The sequence below is a fragment of the Schistocerca piceifrons genome, chromosome 1 (assembly GCF_021461385.2).
Source record: "Schistocerca piceifrons isolate TAMUIC-IGC-003096 chromosome 1, iqSchPice1.1, whole genome shotgun sequence".
Lineage (NCBI taxonomy): Eukaryota > Metazoa > Arthropoda > Insecta > Orthoptera > Acrididae > Schistocerca > Schistocerca piceifrons.
This window is the reverse complement of record NC_060138.1, coordinates 515,946,926-515,965,293: the sequence shown is the minus strand read 5'-3', so window position 1 is coordinate 515,965,293 and position 18,368 is coordinate 515,946,926. Positions and strand designations below refer to the sequence as shown.

Here is an 18,368-nt window from a genome sequence, read left to right as displayed (position 1 = left end):
CTCAAACTTCATTGTTCTACAGTGGTCGAATGCTACACCGTCAACTCAAACAATGGACTTAGGTTTCATGTCACTGGACTGTACTCGCCAACATGTGAAGTGTGAAGTGGATAATATTCAGAATTTTGTACCTACTGATAGATCGTATAATGTTCAAAGTGATCTACATTCGCACACATAATTTGACTCTCAATGGGCCGCAACAACCATTACTGTTGTGCCATGTGTGCAATGCTGCCATTTGTAGAAAACGCAGCCGACCACTATCAATTGTGACCTGTTCCAGTTTTGCCTCATTTGCAGACTAGCGATGGACATTTTTGTGCGCAAAATTCTCCTTGCTCACCCCCCAGACCTGTTGCTCAACTTTTCAACCACGTGGGTTCAAGTACATTTTTTTAATGTTTCACCTTCCAGGAGCATCTTACCATACCGCAGTGATCTTCCACAAGTTCCACCGGTAATCTACAGTCCAACCCCACGGGGCGTGTTTTCAATGTGCACGGAGAACTCATACTTTTGTCACATGAGTTACCAATACATGGCCCCCCCACCTCCCCCCCCTCCCACACTTGCAGGGGGCCCCGGTTCTGACCATTCAGCCACTCGCCTCTCTCACAGTTCTGCCTGTGTCTGCCACGCTGGCCTTCTGCATTATTTCCGAGGTTGGAAAATTCAAATCAGTACCTGTAACCTATGGTCCAATTTACAGGACCCCTACATGTATCGCAAAAATGCTCATTGCCATGGTGCCGACCGTGCCAGCAACGTCGTGTTTTAATGACACATCAAGGACAATGCAACCTGCTGTTGCTACAGATGTTTTTACCAGTAACACACCCACACTTACTGTGCCAGACTTGTACCTTGCTGCTGAAACTCCAGTCCACAGTACCACTACCTAATCATGTTTCTCCAGCAGACACTAACTCGGACACTCATCAGGTTAGTCCAAAAACATTAATTGTGTGTGACGATTCACTTCCGGTAGACTCCGCATTCCCATCGTGCTCACCACGTTCACTGCCATATGTGTCAGACAGTGCTTTTAAAAACAGTTGTGTGCGTGATATGACCATACCCACCATGCAGGCAGCCACCCTACGTGTTGATAAACATTCCCCCTCTCTCGCATGCCAGCCACACGACACAGCAGCCATTGCTGTTCCACAAGCGACGCCAACGGTGCTCTCGCCCGCGCAGGGTACCAATTGCAAGGTTCACAGCAGACAGTCGCTGCGCATGCCAACCCTCTCTGCGCTCCACCTGCAGCTGACCTCTTCAAACAGGCGCATGCCGTGCTCATGTACTAGACATGTGACTTTCATGCTGCCTTTTCCCACTCGCACTAATGGCTATGCCTTTTCGTACCCTGCCCTTCCAAAAACTTTGCGTCAGGACATTGATCAGTCTTGTGTGCAGTTCTCAGTTTCTTCCATCACTGACGGAATGACACACAAGATAGTTACTACTGTTGGCCCTCATATTAGGCAGAAGATTAGACGCCTCAACCCTATTAAGTTGTGCGCAGCCTGGCAGCAAATTAATGAACTTTTGGAGGCAATTATCCTGCAACTGTCAGACAGCAACTGGTCTTCACCGTTCCACCTCGTCCTCAAACAAGATGGTTCTATCCAAATATGCGGCAACTACAGATGTTTAAACGCTCATTCTGTTATGGATAATTACCCTGTGCCTAACATAAATGATTTCTCTCATATGTTGTCTCGCACTACAATCTTAATGTTATTGACTGTAAACATGCCTACCACCAAATTCCCGTACCGCCAGATGACATTGCTAAAACAGCTATTATCATGCCACTTGGTTTGTTCCAATACAACTTCATGCCATTTGGCCTAAAAAACATGGCGCAAATGTGGCAGCGTTTCATTGACTCCATCTTACGACAGTTCAAGTTTTGCTTCACATATCTGGATAACATACTCATTTTCACCAAGTCAGCTGAGGAACATGAAAGTCATTTATCTGTGGTCCTCCAGACCTTGAACTCCAACGGTGTCGAGGTCAACAAAGAAAAATTCCAGTTACGTCAGCCTTCCTACACTTTCTTGGGTTACACCGTCTCCACCGACAGAATATAGCCTCCAAATGCACTTCACTGCTGCCCCCAGCTACTTACAAGGAACTCTGATATTTCCTGGGCACAATAAATTACTACCGTCATCACCTGCCTTCTGCCGCCGCTGTGAAGGCCCCACTGACAGACTCACTGTCAGGTAAACAGACTTCAGGACTCAAACCCATTCACTGGACTGCACCTATGCTGGAGGCTTTCAATGCATTAAAGACTTCTTTAGCTCATGCTGTGACACTCGCCCAACCCAACCCTTTGGCCAAGTTGTTCATCACTACGGCTGCCAGTGACATTGCAGTGAAAGCAGTATTACAGCAACGTAAGGCAGACACGGTTTCCCCTCTTCATTTCTTCTCTAAAAAACTATCAACAGCTCAGAAAAAATACTCTGCTTTCGATAGAGACCTCCTTGTGGTCTATGAGGCCATCAAACACTTCCACCCCGATGTGCAGGGTGACTCGTTCTTCATCCTCATGGATCACAAACCACTCGCAAACGCTTTCTGCAACCCTCCCCCCCTCCCCCGTCCCCCTCCCTGAGGACCCACCCCATCAGCATTTCCATCACTTTGATCTAGTCTCCCAATTCACAACAGACATTCACTACATGAAAGGCATGGACAACATCACCACAGATTTCTTTTCGTGGATCAATACTATTTCATGCACCACTGACTTATCCAACCTGGCCACCATACAAGCCCCCGACGAGCAATCTCAAGCTCTCCTCACGGACCCTCAAACATCCCTTGTGTTTAGTATAGCTAAATTTCTCAGCATTGTGGATGAGGTAGGGTGTGACTCTTCTACCGGTACCTTACGCCAGTTACTCCCACCCCCCCTACGCTGGCAGGCCTACGCTGCTCTGCAGAACCTCACTCACCCTGGCGTCCATGTCACTACACGGCTCGTCTCCTAGTGTTTCATTTGGAAAAATATAAAACGGGACTGTAAGACATGGGTACACAGCTGCGTCCCCTGCCAACGCAACAAAATCGGCCACCACACCATCCCACCACTGGGCAAGTTCGACATTCCAGGATAATTTCGTCATGTACATATCGATCTTATCAGTCCTCTTCCACCGCTGGTGGGCCACAGATACATTCTATCCACAATTGACCGCACAGCCCACTGGGTAGAGGAAGTCCTCTTACCTAACATCACTGCCAAGACTGTGGCCAAGTGTTTTATCTCCACAAGGATTGCTAGGTTCGGTTGTCAGACCACCATCACCACTGACCAGGGTCGGCAGTTTGAGTCTTCCCTGTTCACCATTTTATGTAATGTCTGCAGCATAAAGAAAATTCACACCACAGCCTACCACCCATAAACCAACACGTTAGTGGAACGGTGGCACCGCACTCTAAAAATGGCACTCAGGTGCCATGACTGCCTCTGGTCCAAAGCATTTCCAGGGGTACTGCTCAGCCTCCATTTAACTTTCAAGCCTAACTTACAGGGAACTATCTCAGAATTCGTTTTCAGGGAGAACCCTTATCTACCAGGGAAACTCATTCAGCCTGAAGTACCTGAAGAGTACCCCCCACCCGGATTTCATAAGTTGCATGTGCACCCACTTCAAACATACATGCCTGCACCCACCCATCAGCCACTCCCCACCGGACGCTTACATGCCAACCTCTCTCAACACTTGCTACCATGTAATGCTGGGAGACGATTCTGTCCGACAACCTCTGCAACCACCTTATCTCGGCTCCTTAAAGTCCTCCGGCAGGGTGATACAACTTTCGACATTATCGTCAAAGACAGTCCGCAAACTGTTTTGTAACAAAGACACAACCAGCTTTTATGGACCCTGATGTCCATCTGCTGGCTCAGTCTGATTCTCCTAGCGACTCTCCACCTGTCTCCCTTCTGCCGTGGAGTCCGCCAATGTTTTTCCTCGGGCCTCCACGCTGTTTTGTTCACTCGATACCTCCAAGTCGCCTTTCGCAGGGTTCTCAGACATGTCACCCTCCACCCCGTGTGTGGGTTTCGCTGCTACCTCATCGACTATGGAGACACCCTCTCTCATAGTCACCCTGATCTGCAATGTACCCCCACACGTCTTGGATGACATTTCAATCATCACTCTCGATGACCGAGTTCTCATTCTACTCACAGACACCGTGGCCCTGCACCCAATGACCAGTTAAATGTCAGTGTTGTGCTTAACCTCACCCTCCTCCGTGAGTGCGAGCCAATGACAATTCGTGCCTTCATCTCGCTGGATGGTTCGATTAGCATCTGGGCTTGCCACACCTACACCCCGCCATCCGCCGTTCAACCCACCTACTCTCAGGCATCATCCATCCTTGCTGGCTCAACAACTTTGAGGTGGACCTGCCTCCAGTCACTCCGTCTCCATACTCCGCCCCAGTCGGGGTGGAGGTCCCAGTCGTGCATCTACCAGCTCGTATGATCACCAACAGTGGCGATGCCCACATGGTGTTCGGTCAAGACTCACATGCGGCGATACTCCGTACTGCGGGGGAGGGGGTGGGGGGGGCTGTGTGGCATCAATAGGTCATATTGACCATAGACAACATTAATCTTTGGGGACTCATGTCGCTCATCTGAGCTGCCATGGACAGTTTATTCTGTATACCACTATTCGTATCCTGTTCCCATAAAGCTGTGTGTGATGGGGCGTCATCATGGAGCAATATGACTTTGTGTTGCCTTTTTCCATATTCCTGTTGTTTTCACATAAAGCTCAAGTTAAATCGATCATTTGCTGTTGGTAGCAAACAGTATTAGCAGTTTCACCAGGTTTTAGCAGCTCATAATAGATGACACCCTTCTGATCCCATCAAATACAGAGCATTGTTTTCTTTCCAAAGCAATATGGTCTTGCAATGGACGTCAGTGGTTTGCCTGGATTCACACATGATTTATGATGCTTAGGATTCTCAAAATATATCCATTTTTCATCACTTGTCACTATTCGATGGGACAATGACATTCTTTTGTATCTGGTGAGCAGCATTTCACAAGTGGTTTTTCGATTTGCTTGTTGTCTTTCATTCAGTTCATTTTCCCACTTTCTGCACCTTTCCCATACCTTTCAACTGAAGAGAAATGGCTTTTTGCATCACATTCAACTGTTCCATAAGTTCTTGTTGAGTTTGGTATCATCTTCAGCCAATGAAGCCTGAAATTCGTTGTCTTCGAGTTTTTTTGGTGGTTTCCCACACTCATCATTTCTCACATCAAAATCACCACTTTTGAATATTTTGAACCACTCAAAACACTGTGTTTTCCCAAGAACATTATTGCCGAAAGCTTTGACAAGCATTCAGTGGGATTCTGCAGAATTTTATTCAAATGATAAAAGAAAACCAATGCTGTCTGCAAATCAAAGTTCGTGGGCACAAAACTCGACATGTTTTGTATTTTGGGTGAACAACGTAATTTCAGCTTTGTTAAAGTGAAAATTCAAAAGACTTGATGATATACTAAAATGTGACAAAATATATTACCGTAACAACAAAAATTCTGCAACAACAATCTTCAAATCTATTTAGATCAATTCAACCATGAGGGCCTAAAATGCAAGAGTTTCAGCTTCTAGAATCAGACTCTTAGACAAGAAGAACTGGAGCCAACTCTACACACAAAGCTGTGTAAACTAGAAAGTTTATTCATCATTTGGATTTGCAGCTCTTTGTGTTTACCATGTTTGCAGTTAAAATTGTAGGATGTAACGTCTGCCAGTTATGCAAAACACCGTTTTTTCCAAGTTCCCAAACTTGTTTCAGCATCACGCATCAGTGGATTTCCATTTTATTTATCTGTAATGTGAACATTTTTATTAAATGATTACAAAATTATGTGCAAATTTAGTTTTCGCAACAAACTGAATTACATTTGGATGAAAGGTTAACTCCGAACAAAATTTCTCATCAACATTGTTTGCTTGCAGGTGACATGCTGCCTGTAATAAATAATACACAAGTGGTCCTTAAAAATCATGCACAACAAGTGTAAACGTATTAACAAAAAGAAACAAATTATTGTTTGAACTAAATATCCACATAATTTTGTAATCATTTAGTAGAAATGTTCATATTAGAAATTAAATAAAACAGAAACCCACTGATGGGAAGTAGGAGTAATCCACTGAATTACAGGCCCATACCACTAACATCAATTTGCAGTAGGGTTTTGGAACATATACTGTATTCAAACATTATGAAGTACCACAAAGAAAATGATTTATTGACACATAGTCAGCATAGTTTCAGAAAATATCGTTCTTGTGAAACACAACTATTTCTTTTTACTCATGAAGTAATAAGTGCTATTGACAGGGGATATCAAATTGATTCCATATTTTTAGATTTCCAGAAGGTTTTCGACACCATTCCTCACAAGTCTCTTCTAACCAAACTGCGTGCCTATTGAGTATTGCCTCAGTTGTGTGACTGGATTCGTGATTTCCTGTCAGAAAGGTCACAGTTTGTAGTAATAGACGGAAAGTCATTGAGTAAAACAGAAGTAATATCCGGCGTTCCCCAAGGAAGTGTTATAGGCCCTCTATTGTTCCTGATCTATATTAATGACAGAGGAGTCAATCTGAGTAGCCGTCATAGATTGTTTGCAGATGATGCTGTCATTTACCGTCTTGTAAAGTCGTCATATGATCAAAACGACTTGCAAAATGATTTAGATAAGATATCGGTATGATGTGAAAAGTGGCAGTTGACCCTGAATAAGGAAAAGTGTGAAGTTATTTACATGAGTACTAAAAGAAATCAGCTAAATTTTGATTACGCCGTAAGTCACACAAATCTGAAGGCTGTAAATTCAACTAAATATTTAGGGATTACAATTACAAATAACCTAAATTGGAACGATCACATAGATAATATTGTGGGTAGAGCAAACCAAAGACTGTGATTCATTGGCAGAACACTTAGAAGGTGCAACAGGTCTACTAAAGAGACTGCTTACACCACGCTTGTCTGCCCTATTCTGGAGTATTGCTGTGCAGTGTGGGATCCGTATCAGGTGGGACTGACAGATGACATCAAAAATGTACAAAGAAGAGCAACTCATTTTGTATTATTGCAAAATAGGGGAGATAATGTCACAGACATGATACTTGGAGTGGAGTGGCAATCATTAAAACAAAGGCGTTTTTTGTTGCGATGGGATCTTCTCATGAAATTTCAATCACCAGTTTTCTCCTCCAATTGCGAAAACATTCTGTTGGCACCCACCTACATAGGGAGAAATGATCATCATGATAAAATAAGAGAAATCAGGGTTCGCATAGAAAAATTTAAGTGCTCATTTTTCCCGCTTGCCGTTCGAGAGTGGAACAGTAGAGAGACAGATTCAAGGTGGTTCATTGAAGCCTCTGCCAGGCACTCTATTGTGAATAGCAGAGTAATCATGTAGATGTAGATGTAGATGATGGCACAGTGGTGCTGGAACATGTTTGGGAACTTGGAAAAAATGGTGTTTTGCATAACTGGTGGACCTTGCATCCAACAATTAGAAAGCTTATTGCAATCTTCCCTCCTCTCAAATTTTTCATAACAGAGTTTGCTTGTTCTTGTAACAACTGTTGGCCTGTGCTCCTCCCATGGCTGCTACTCGGCAGCAAAACTTTTCTTTTGCCATCTGACTTAATTTTCAGTCTAGCTGAAATCTCCTTCCTACCAGTCTCTTGCACTCTGATTTTGTCTACTGGTTGACTGATAACACTGTTCATCTCCTACTTCAGGTAACAGGTCATATTTATTATTCAATTTGACACTCAATGATCTATGCAAACTATCTCTCCATGCTCATTAAATGTTACATTTTCCCACATCCCAGTTTCTTTCATGCCTAAAAGGTACAAAACCTAGCCTCATTTTTAATGATTTTTCTGTCTCTTCTGCAAATCCTACACATCCTTTTGAAGAGTTTTTTCTACTCCATTGCATTCTGCTACATGAAAGTGTACTTTATTGTCTCTCCCACAAACCAATCCTTTACTAAGTTAATCAAGGCAGCATCCACATATAGTACATAAGACAGTGCACACATTAAGAGACACTGCTATTAAAGAATGTACAAATTTAAAATGAATTTGAAGTACAAATTCAATGAAAATAAAAGCACTCTTCAGAAGATTGTACTTGTAAGCAGTCCCAAAATCCTGTGTAAAAGCAATGATGTGAGGAGAAGGGTGCACCTCTCGATTTATGGTCCCATTCTTGTTTCATAGAATGTTTACAGACTTTCTCTGTGAACCATTCTAACTTGAGATCGTACACAACCCAACAATGGAAAATCCCAGTCTGGCCTCAGTGGCCAGAGGCAGTGGTCATATGCGTCTGAGCTGTGTTTTCATGCTTTTGCCTGGGAACTCACATCTTGAGCAGTCTTTTTAGTGTGCCTGTCTGCAACTCAACATCTTCCCTACATGATGAGTATCGGTCTATCCCTTTCATAATATTGTCATTGTTACAACCAGTCACAGTTATCTACATTTGCAGATACTTGTCTACTTTCACACACTTAGAACAAGTTGCCAAAAGTATGATCAAAATATTGAATGGTCTCTGCTGATTAGATTAGATTAGATTTAGATAAGCTCATTAACCTTTTGGAGGGCGTGCCTGCTGCAGATAGCCAGATATCACCAAGAATTAGTTTTCTGTTAGTATCACAGATAGCATTACAGTTGCATCCACATCCAGATACATATTTGTTGTTCACAACGGATGTCACCACTTACTACATCTGTGCTATTCATGCTTTCAGGTGAGTGTTGCATTTGCGGTATGTTTGCCGCTACGCACCTTGTGATGCAAGTATTTTCTATAGTTGTGTTTTTCTTTCACCTCAAGGCAATCTTTCTTTTATGGTAGCATATAATGAATATTAAAATTGAATCAAAGCTGCCATATGCAATTTTCATTACTTTTTACAGTCTTGGATATTGATTTGCTACAATATATTACTTTTACAAAAACATGTGTTTCATTACATCTCATAAAAGTGTGGAAATGGAAAAAAAGAAGGCATTTGACAGGCACCGTCTAATTGTACATCCTGAAGACTATGAGAAAGTACTGTGAGAATTGTCAGAAGAAGAATTACAAGAATTGTCAGATTCACTTCAATCTGAGTCAGAAGAGGAAGTTATTGAAGAAGAAAACCACAGCAGTGACTCCAAACAATCAACAGAGGTAACAGATGATCACCTGGTTGAAGATGGGAGACAACAAACAGAGGATTAACAATTTTATGTAAGAAAAGATAAAGAAACTATTTGGATAAGTGAACCACTTCCTTCTCATAAAACCAAGGTCAAGAACATCGTAAAAATTTTGCCAGGTCTAAAAGCAAGAGCTGAAATTACGGAAAAAGAAATTGATGCATTTTACCTGTTTATTACTGCTGGGATGATTATCTTTCCTTAGGTTAAAAATGTAAAACTAATTGCGGTGCAAAAGCCGCAACACACCCACTCATGGAAGTATGAAAGCTGTGCCCACAGAAGGGTTAATACAAAATAGGGCTGTGGCTCTTGATTTGGAGGCTTCAAACTTTGGTGGTGAAAGTATCACCACCTCTATTTGGGTGGAAAGTGAAGGAGAGGTGATGGAATACAGTTCCTGAGCATCACACCTGAAGCCACATCCAGATGTAAAATTCCAACTTTATCTGCAGTGTCTTGTGGAACAAAGCCATATGAAACTGTTGATAACGGTTCATCCCTCGGATGTGGACATTAAGTAGCAATAGCTTGTTTGGTATTATTTGAAAGAAGATGGCTTTGTGTTCCCACTGTGCTTCATCCTCTCTCTTCTCTCCTATTGTCATCAACAATATTAATGGGAATGAAACTCACAAGAACTCATTACAGTCACCAGCAATGAATAGGAACACTTTCTTGGAGGGAGGAACAGGAGGAAAGGAGATGAAGGGGGAGACAGGGAGGGAACAGAGAAAGGGAAGTGGTGGAAAAGGGGAAGGGAGGGAGAGGGAGAGAGAGAGAGAGAGAGAGAGAGAGAGAGAGAGAGAATACCCACATGAGAGAGGAAGTGGGCCAAGGAAGATTGGTGGGAGAAGGCAGTACATTATCTGAGAGGGGGTGGAGTGGTGTGTACAGAAGAGAGCTTGAAAAAGGTAAGGTAAGGCAGTGGGAAACAGGTTAGAATAGGTTTAGGCCAGGAGGACTGCGAGAGTGTAGGATATGCTGAAGAGACAATTCTAACCCGCATAGTTCAGAGAAACTAGTGTGGAATGGGGTATCCAAATGACTTCATCAGCTGCTTCACTATGCGGGTCATTTGGTTACTCCCTTCTAGCACTGGTTTCCCTGAACTACACAGGTGGGAATCTCTCTATAGCATATCCTGTGCTCTCACAGTCTCCCTGGTCTAAACATACAATAACCTTTTTTCGACTGTCTCTGCTTACCTTTTCCCTTTAATCTTCTGCCCACACCAATCTTTCCCCATCCTGATCATGTACTGCCTCCTCCCACCACTCTTCCTCCTCCATCATGCTAGCATTTTCACATTCCCTCTCTCTCTCTCTCTCTCTCTCTCTCTCTGTGTGTGTGTGTGTGTGTGTTGTGTGTGTGTGTGTGTGTGTGTGTGTGTGAATGTCCATCTGCTCTTCCTTCCTCCCCCTCTACCCCCTTTTCCATTCATCACCCTTTCTCTCTTCCCTCTCTGATTCACTCTTCACTTCTAGCTTCATCTCTCTCCTTCCCTCCTCCCCTCCCCTTTTCTCTACCTATTATATGCTCTACCCTCTGGACTCATTTCATCTCATTGTGCATGAATCACCTGTCCAAACATCGGCTTCACACTATCCAGCTACCTACTCCTCGCCTCATGCAACCTTTCCTACTCCCTTCCTACTTCCATCTGCCCAGGCAGTTGCTATTGATAATCAACAGTCACTCTCACCATGCCTGTGTGTGTGTGTGTGTGTGTGTGTGTGTGTGTGTGAGAGTGTGTGTGTTTTGCTGAAGAAAAAAGCAAGTGCTCAAAAGCAAGGATAAATAATGTTTTCTGTGGCAGCTTTCTATGTGCCACACATTAGTCTGCTACAGGTAAGTAGTTGTCTTTCCTTTATTTTATGTATTATTCCATCCAGGAATTTTCACTAATGTTATTTTGAATTTTTGAAACTATAAAATTTTCTATTTAATGAACAATGAAATAGATTTTCAGTAGTACACACAAGACACGGTTAATAGACATGGGTGGTACATTTAATATTACATTTTGTTACTGCTATAAGTCTTACGCTGACCAACCGGGCAAATTAGCTGCACTTTGATTGGCCAAGTATAAATTTAGGTAAAAGTTAGGAAGTCTGACTGCATGTCACAGCCAAGCAGCCTCAGGTCCTCTACTTGAAAAACAAAGTTTGATGGAAATTCTTCAGATCAAAAAACATCTGATACATAAGTCCCACCTAATTTTACATAATCACACTTAGCAAAGTTCTGTCCCTCTTGTAAGTTTGTCTGATTTAATGACTATTTCTCCACACTTCAAAAGCTGTACCCCATTTTATTTATCCATTTTGATTCATTTTGATTTTTAATGTATCTTACATTTCTGGTCCATTGTTTTAAGACAAGGACATCATCCTTGTACTTACATGTTAGTTTACAGAAATGTATCATGTTACATAATATTTGTAGCTTTCAGTAGCAGTTAAATCCAAAGTTACAAAGTTCAACATACATGTAACATGACTCCAACATGAATTTAATTTGGTTACCCCTCTGCAACCTCCTGCCTTTTGCTTGATTTTAAGTTTTCTGCTACATCTCAACTGCATTATCAAAAATGAATTTTATGCTGAATGTGTTTACATCATTCCCTTCTGAAGTAATATCTTTTATGAAGTTGCTGACTAGCAAGTTATTATATTTGACAGTAGTCAAGTTGCAGCTGCACTTTTATTGCATTGTGGTTGCAAAGACTCTGGCCTATTTCTCTGGTAGGGGGCACTGGATGTGAAATTATTGCTTCACCCCTTGGTTCCTGCACTTTTCTAGTGAGCCATCACAAACACTGATGAGCCACTACAATAACAGATCAGATACCACCTGAAGATGACGTGAAGTTGTCTAGCTGAAATATTGTGTTTCTTTCTAATTATCTGACATGACACCCATGAACTAATGCAACAGATTATTTTTATATCTTGTCAGCTTCTTATTTAATGTAGCTGAGCTGCTCTCATTAAACCCAATGCATTACAAAAATTACACTATCCATAAGGTTTCCCTGAAGTGGAAATATTTGGTTCCATAGTTTCTACATCTACATCTACATTTATACTCCGCAAGCCACCCAACGGTGTGCGGCGGAGGGCACTTTACGTGCCACTGTCCAGTTGCGTATGGTTCACGGGAAGAACAACTGCCGGAAAGCCTCCGTGCGCACTCAAATCTCTCTAACTTTACATTTGTGATCTCCTCGGGAGGTATAAGTAGGGGGAAGCAATATATTCGATACCTCATCCAGAAACGCACCCTCTCGAAATCTGGACAGCAAGCTACACCACGATGCAGAGCGCCTCTCTTGCAGAGTCTGCCCCTTGAGTTTGCTAAACATCTCCGTAACGCTATCACGCTTACCAAATAACCCTGTGACAAAACGCGCCACTCTTCTTTGGATCTTCTCTATCCCGTCTGTCAACCCGACCAGGTACGGATCCCACACTGATGAGCAATACTCAAGTATAGGTCATACGAGTGTTTTGTAAACCACTTCCTTTGTTGATGGACTACATTTTCTAAGGACTCTCCCAATGAATCTCAACCTGCCACCCGCCTTACCAACAATTAATTTTATATGATCATTCCACTTCAAATTGTTCCGCATGCATACTCCCAGATATTTTACAGAAGTAACTGCTACCAGTGTTTGTTCCACTATCATATAATCATACAATAAAGGATCCTTCTTTCTATGTATTCGCAATGCATTACATTTGTCTATGTTAAGGGTCAGTTGCCACCCCTTGCACGAAGTGCCTATCCGCTGCAGATCTTCCTGCATTTCGCTGCAATTTTCTAATGCTGCAACTTCTCTGTATACTACAGCATAATCCACAAAAAGCCGCATGGAACTTTCGACACTATCTACTAGGTCATTTATATATATTGTGAAAAGCAATGGTCCCATAACACTCCCCTGTGGCATGCCATAGGTTATTTTAACGTCTGTAGACGTCTCTTCATTGAGAACAACATGCTGTGTTCTGTCTGCTAAAAACTCTTCAATCCAGCCACACAGCTGGTCTGATATTCTGTAGGCTCTTACTTTGTTTATCCAGATGACAGCGCGGAACTGTATCGAACGCCTTCCGGAAAACAAGGAAAATGGCATCTACCTGGGAGCCTGTATCTAATATTTTCTGGGTCTCATGAACAAATAAAGCGAGTTGGGTCTCTCACAATCACTGTTTCTGGAATCCATGTTGATTCCTACAGAGTAGATTCTGGGTTTCCAGAAATGACATGATACGCGAGCAAAAAACATGTTCTAAAATTCTACAACAGATCAATGTCAGAGATATAGGTCTATAGTTTTGTGCATCTGCTCGACGACCCTTCTTGAAGACTGGGACTACCTGTGCTCTTTTCCAATCATTTGGAACCTTCCGTTCCTCTAGAAACTTGCGGTACACGGCTGTTAGAAGGGGAGCAAGTTTGATATATGTTACAGTGAGTGTAAATTACAGTTCCATAGTTTGATGTATGTTACGGTGTGGTCAAATTACAGTTCACAGAGAAATTAATCAAGTGCCTTCAAAAATATTTTTGAGAATGAGGAAGCTAGTATAAAAAAATTAAGCTCTTCCATTAACATTAAACATGCTGCATGAGTTTAAAGATACACTCTTAAAGAAGATAGTTAACATTTGACACTGAAACATTGTTTATAAATACACTTACGTGTATGCTTCAAAATCACCTGTGCTGATTGCTTCTATCAACTGTTCTGTCATTTTGATTATCTCTTGCTTACGGGCTGCAAAAGAAGTAAAATAATGTCAACAACTTTTATCCTATTGTTTGAAATTCTGATTAGTGAAACAAGTATGCCACAAAAAAAGAATCCACATAACACACATACACATAAAGAAGCACTCCATACAAGAAAGAAAACACAAACAGAAGACAAAAAAAAAACAACATCATGATCATCATAAGCAATAATGCAGAATGAAAAAATAAATGCCAACAAGGTTGCAACATCAAACAAACAATCAAGACTGCAACCACTCATGGTTCAATAATAAACAGAATAATGCATACAAAAATAGCATAAATACACACTGACAAATATGCTACACATATAAAAGCTTTGGGTGTGAATTCCAGTGCCAGTAAACCCTACACTATTAATTTCTTAATACAGCAATGTCAGCTGGCATCACAGAAAATTAATTTCCTTCTAAACCTCAAGGATGAAAACTGCTAGCTAGAGGTTCAATTTCACAAAGAAATAACTTATTAATTTTATTGCCAATTTATTCCCAAGGCATCTTAAACAAATCAAACATTTATAGGTCAAATTTTCCATATCATTATCAATATATTGAAAAAGTCTCAAATAAATAAACTGTACTGAGTATCATAATGTATCAATAAACTAATTTTGAAATTTACACCAAGTCTTCGCCGATGATGGCACCTGGCAGGAAACTGGACAACACTGTATACCTAATGGAAGAAGAGGTTCACAAGCAGGAAGAATGTATCATAAAAGCATAAAAAAGGAGAACTATAACAGCTGAAAGAAAGAGAAAACAATTTCTTTCTACTAAAACATTCAAGCAGATCATCTAAACAACCGTGATAGACACTGTGTAACAGCAATTAAACACAGATGACACCATGCTTAACAAATCAAATAAATTTATCATATGTATTTACAATGTCTTACAAAACATATGCAATCAGTAACAAAGAAAAACTAAGCTGACACTAAAATTTCTGTCAGTGATTAGGGCTCAAAAGCTGACTTAATTTAGACTAAAGTGAATTTCATGTATAGCCTTCTATACAATGAGTAAATTTATTATCCTTTTTTTCGAATCAAATAGCAAAAATCCTCTAGTGATCTATTGGTCTTGATCATATGACACATGCAATGAGTACATCTCACACATATAGTTCATAAAAGTTATAGCTTTCACTTATATGTTACACGCAGTGAAAAAATCATTCTCTCTCTCTCTCTCTCTCTCTCTCTCTCTCTCTCACACACACACACACACACACACACACACACACACACACACACACACACACACTCATATACTGTGACTGAGATGACACTAATGTTTATGAACATGGGCAAATAGTTGTATGGAAAGAGAGGTAAGGCACAAGAGGAGACAACATGTGGTTCTCAGCAGCAACAGAAAAAAAATCTAGAATAACTGTGGAAACAATGAATGCTACTGATATCACCAAAAAGTAAGTGTGTGTGTGTGTGTGTTTGTTTTTACTGACAGCAGAAAAAGAGTGAAATCTCAAAAGCTAGTATGATTTTATGATTTGTTACATGTGTGTATGCAAGCATCCTTCATCTGTTTGTGAGTAGTCTCCTTTCTTCTTTTTGTTTTTGTTTCTGTCAAAGAATTTTGACTATCACAATAAATCTCTTAATAACTTATAAGAAGAATAAAGCAAAATATCCAACAAAGACCCCTCGCTGTTTTCACAGTAACAGATTTAAAAATATAACGGATATAAAGATGCCAAAGCTGCGGTCCATAGCTGGCCAAATTCATAATAAAAAAAAAATAAATAAATAAAAAAAAAAAAAAAAAAAAAAAAAAAGATGCCAAGAATATAAGAACCAAACTTTGATGGATTGTACAGTGCCCTGTGAAAAGAAAAAAATCCCTCATTTGCAAACATACATGGAAATACTGACAGGATAGCTGGTTCAATGCCTGATTGTTATAGTAGTGTAGAGCTTTTTTTTTTTTTTTTTTTTTTTTGAGATGGAAAGGGGGGGGGGGAGACTGATACTGTTGGGCAGAATCTTAGAATCTAAATTTACTGTGTTTAGTGTTATTCCTCTCTCTTGGCTCAACCATCCTGAGAAAGATTATTTCTCTACATGGATCAATCCTCCTCCTTCCTTTCTTGTCACATAATAATAACTTTTTTAGAAAAATAAAATATTTATTATAGCAAAATGGATTTAGTATTTCGTAATACTTTCACTAGAGCAAGTTTAGTTATTTTATCTGACTTCACATTTTTTTTGTTAGTCTGATAACAGGGACTTAAATTCTGACACCTCCCTTTCGTGATTAGTCTCTTCCTATTGAGCCACTGAGGAAGCTTTGCCAACTTACTAGAAACTTCAACTCACTACTGACCTCTTGTAATTCACTGAAAATTCCACTGAGACCATTCTCAATTGCTGAGACATTAGTGACACTGGGAAAAAGGGCACTGGAGCAGTGAATACAATGCATAAGTGACAACAATGATGTCATCAGAAGTTGCAGTCTTCGCAACATCATTTCTTATAGAATGCCACAAGTGAGCTCATGTGGAGTTCAAAATGGGTGGAGACAAGGTGGTCTCCTGCTGTAGATAAAGAACCAATGTGTGAGCAATACAATGATGAATCAACTAGGTGATAATTATCCTGAGTTAAAATTCTGATCTGTCATATGAATTTACACTACTGGCCATTAAAATTGCTACACCATGAAGATGACGTGCTACAGATGCGAAATTTAACTGACAGGAAGAGGATGCTGTGATATGCAAATGATTAGCTTTTAAGAGCATTTACACAAGGTTGCCGCCGGTGGCGACACCTACAACGTGCTGACATGAGAAAAGTTTCCAACCGATTTCTCATACACAAACAGCAGTTGACCGGCGTTGCCTGGTGAAACGTTGTTTTGATGCATTGTGTAAGGAGGAGGAATGCGGACCATGACGTTTCCGACTTTGATAGAGGTCGGATTGTAACCTATCGCGATTGCGGTTTATCGTATAGCGACATTGCTGCTCGCGTTGGTCGAGATCCAATGACTGTTAGCAGAATATGGAATCGTTAGGTTCAGGAGGGTAATATGGAATGCCGTGCTAGATCCCAACAGCCTCGTATCACTAGCAGTCGAGATGACAAGCATTTTATCCGCATGGCTGTAACGGATCGTGCAGCCATGTCTCGATCCCTGAGTCAACAGATGGGGACTTTTAAAAGACAACAACCATCTGCATGAATAGTTTGAAAACGTTTGCAGCAGCGTGGACTATCAGCTCGGAGACCATGGCTGTCGTTACCCTTGACGCTACATCACAGACAGGAGTGCCTGTGATGGTGTACTCAACAACAAACTGAATGGCAAAACGTCATTTTTTTGGATGAATCCAGGTTCTGTTGGCAGCATCATGATGATCGCATCCGTGTTTGGCGACATCGCGGTGAACGCACATTGGAAGTGTGTATTCGTCTTCGCCATACTGGCGGATCACCCGGTGTGATGGTATGAGGTGCCATTGGTTACATGTCTCAGTCACCTCTTGTTCCCATTGACGGCACTTTGAACAGTGGACATTACATTTCAGATGTGTTATGACCCGTGGCTCTACCCTTCATTCGATCCCTGCGAAACCCTACATTTCAGCAGGATAATGCACGACCGCATGTTGCCGGTCCTGTACGGGCCTTTCTGGATACAGAAAATGTTCAATTCCTGCCCTGGCCAGCACATTCTCCAGATCTCACACCAATTGAAAACGTCTGGTCAATGGTGGCCAAGCAACTGGCTCATCACAATATGCCAGTTACTACTCTTGATGAACTGTGGTATCATGTTGAAGCTGCATGGGCAGCTGTACCTGTACACGCTATCCAAGCTCTGTTTGACTCAATGCCCAGGTGTATTAAGGCCGTTACTACGACCAGAGGTGGTTGTTCTGGGTACTGGTTTCTCAGGTTCTATGCACCCAAATTGTGTGAAAATGTAATCACACGTCAGTTCTAGTATAATATGTTTTTCCAATGACTACCAGTTTATCATCTGAATTTCTTCTTGGTGTAGCAATTTTAATGGCCAGTAGTGTAATTGTGACTCATGTTTGATACAGCCTACATGGAAACTAAGACTCCTTTCAGATCTTTCCTTAGTTTGGAAGTATCCCAATTTCTATTTCAGATTTCATATTTATACTCTTCTAGTCCCCTGCTATTGTTATCCTATCTTGTTGTCATTAGCTTTTACTCTAAATCTTTTCTCC

The 18,368-nt window shown here is 41.3% G+C and overlaps 1 protein-coding gene across 13 annotated transcripts in view; it reads right to left on the bottom strand.

Annotated features, from left to right (window-relative positions):
* The window catches only part of LOC124797826 (calcium/calmodulin-dependent protein kinase type II alpha chain), a 1,017,246-nt gene that overhangs the window by 57,290 nt on the left and 941,588 nt on the right, over positions 1 to 18,368 (bottom strand). For all 13 annotated transcript variants that reach the window (XM_047260866.1, XM_047260890.1, XM_047260884.1 and 10 more), the window contains one exon: positions 14,040 to 14,115. In XM_047260866.1, the coding sequence (XP_047116822.1) occupies positions 14,040 to 14,115 (76 nt within the window). The remainder of the gene's footprint in view (positions 1 to 14,039; positions 14,116 to 18,368) is intronic.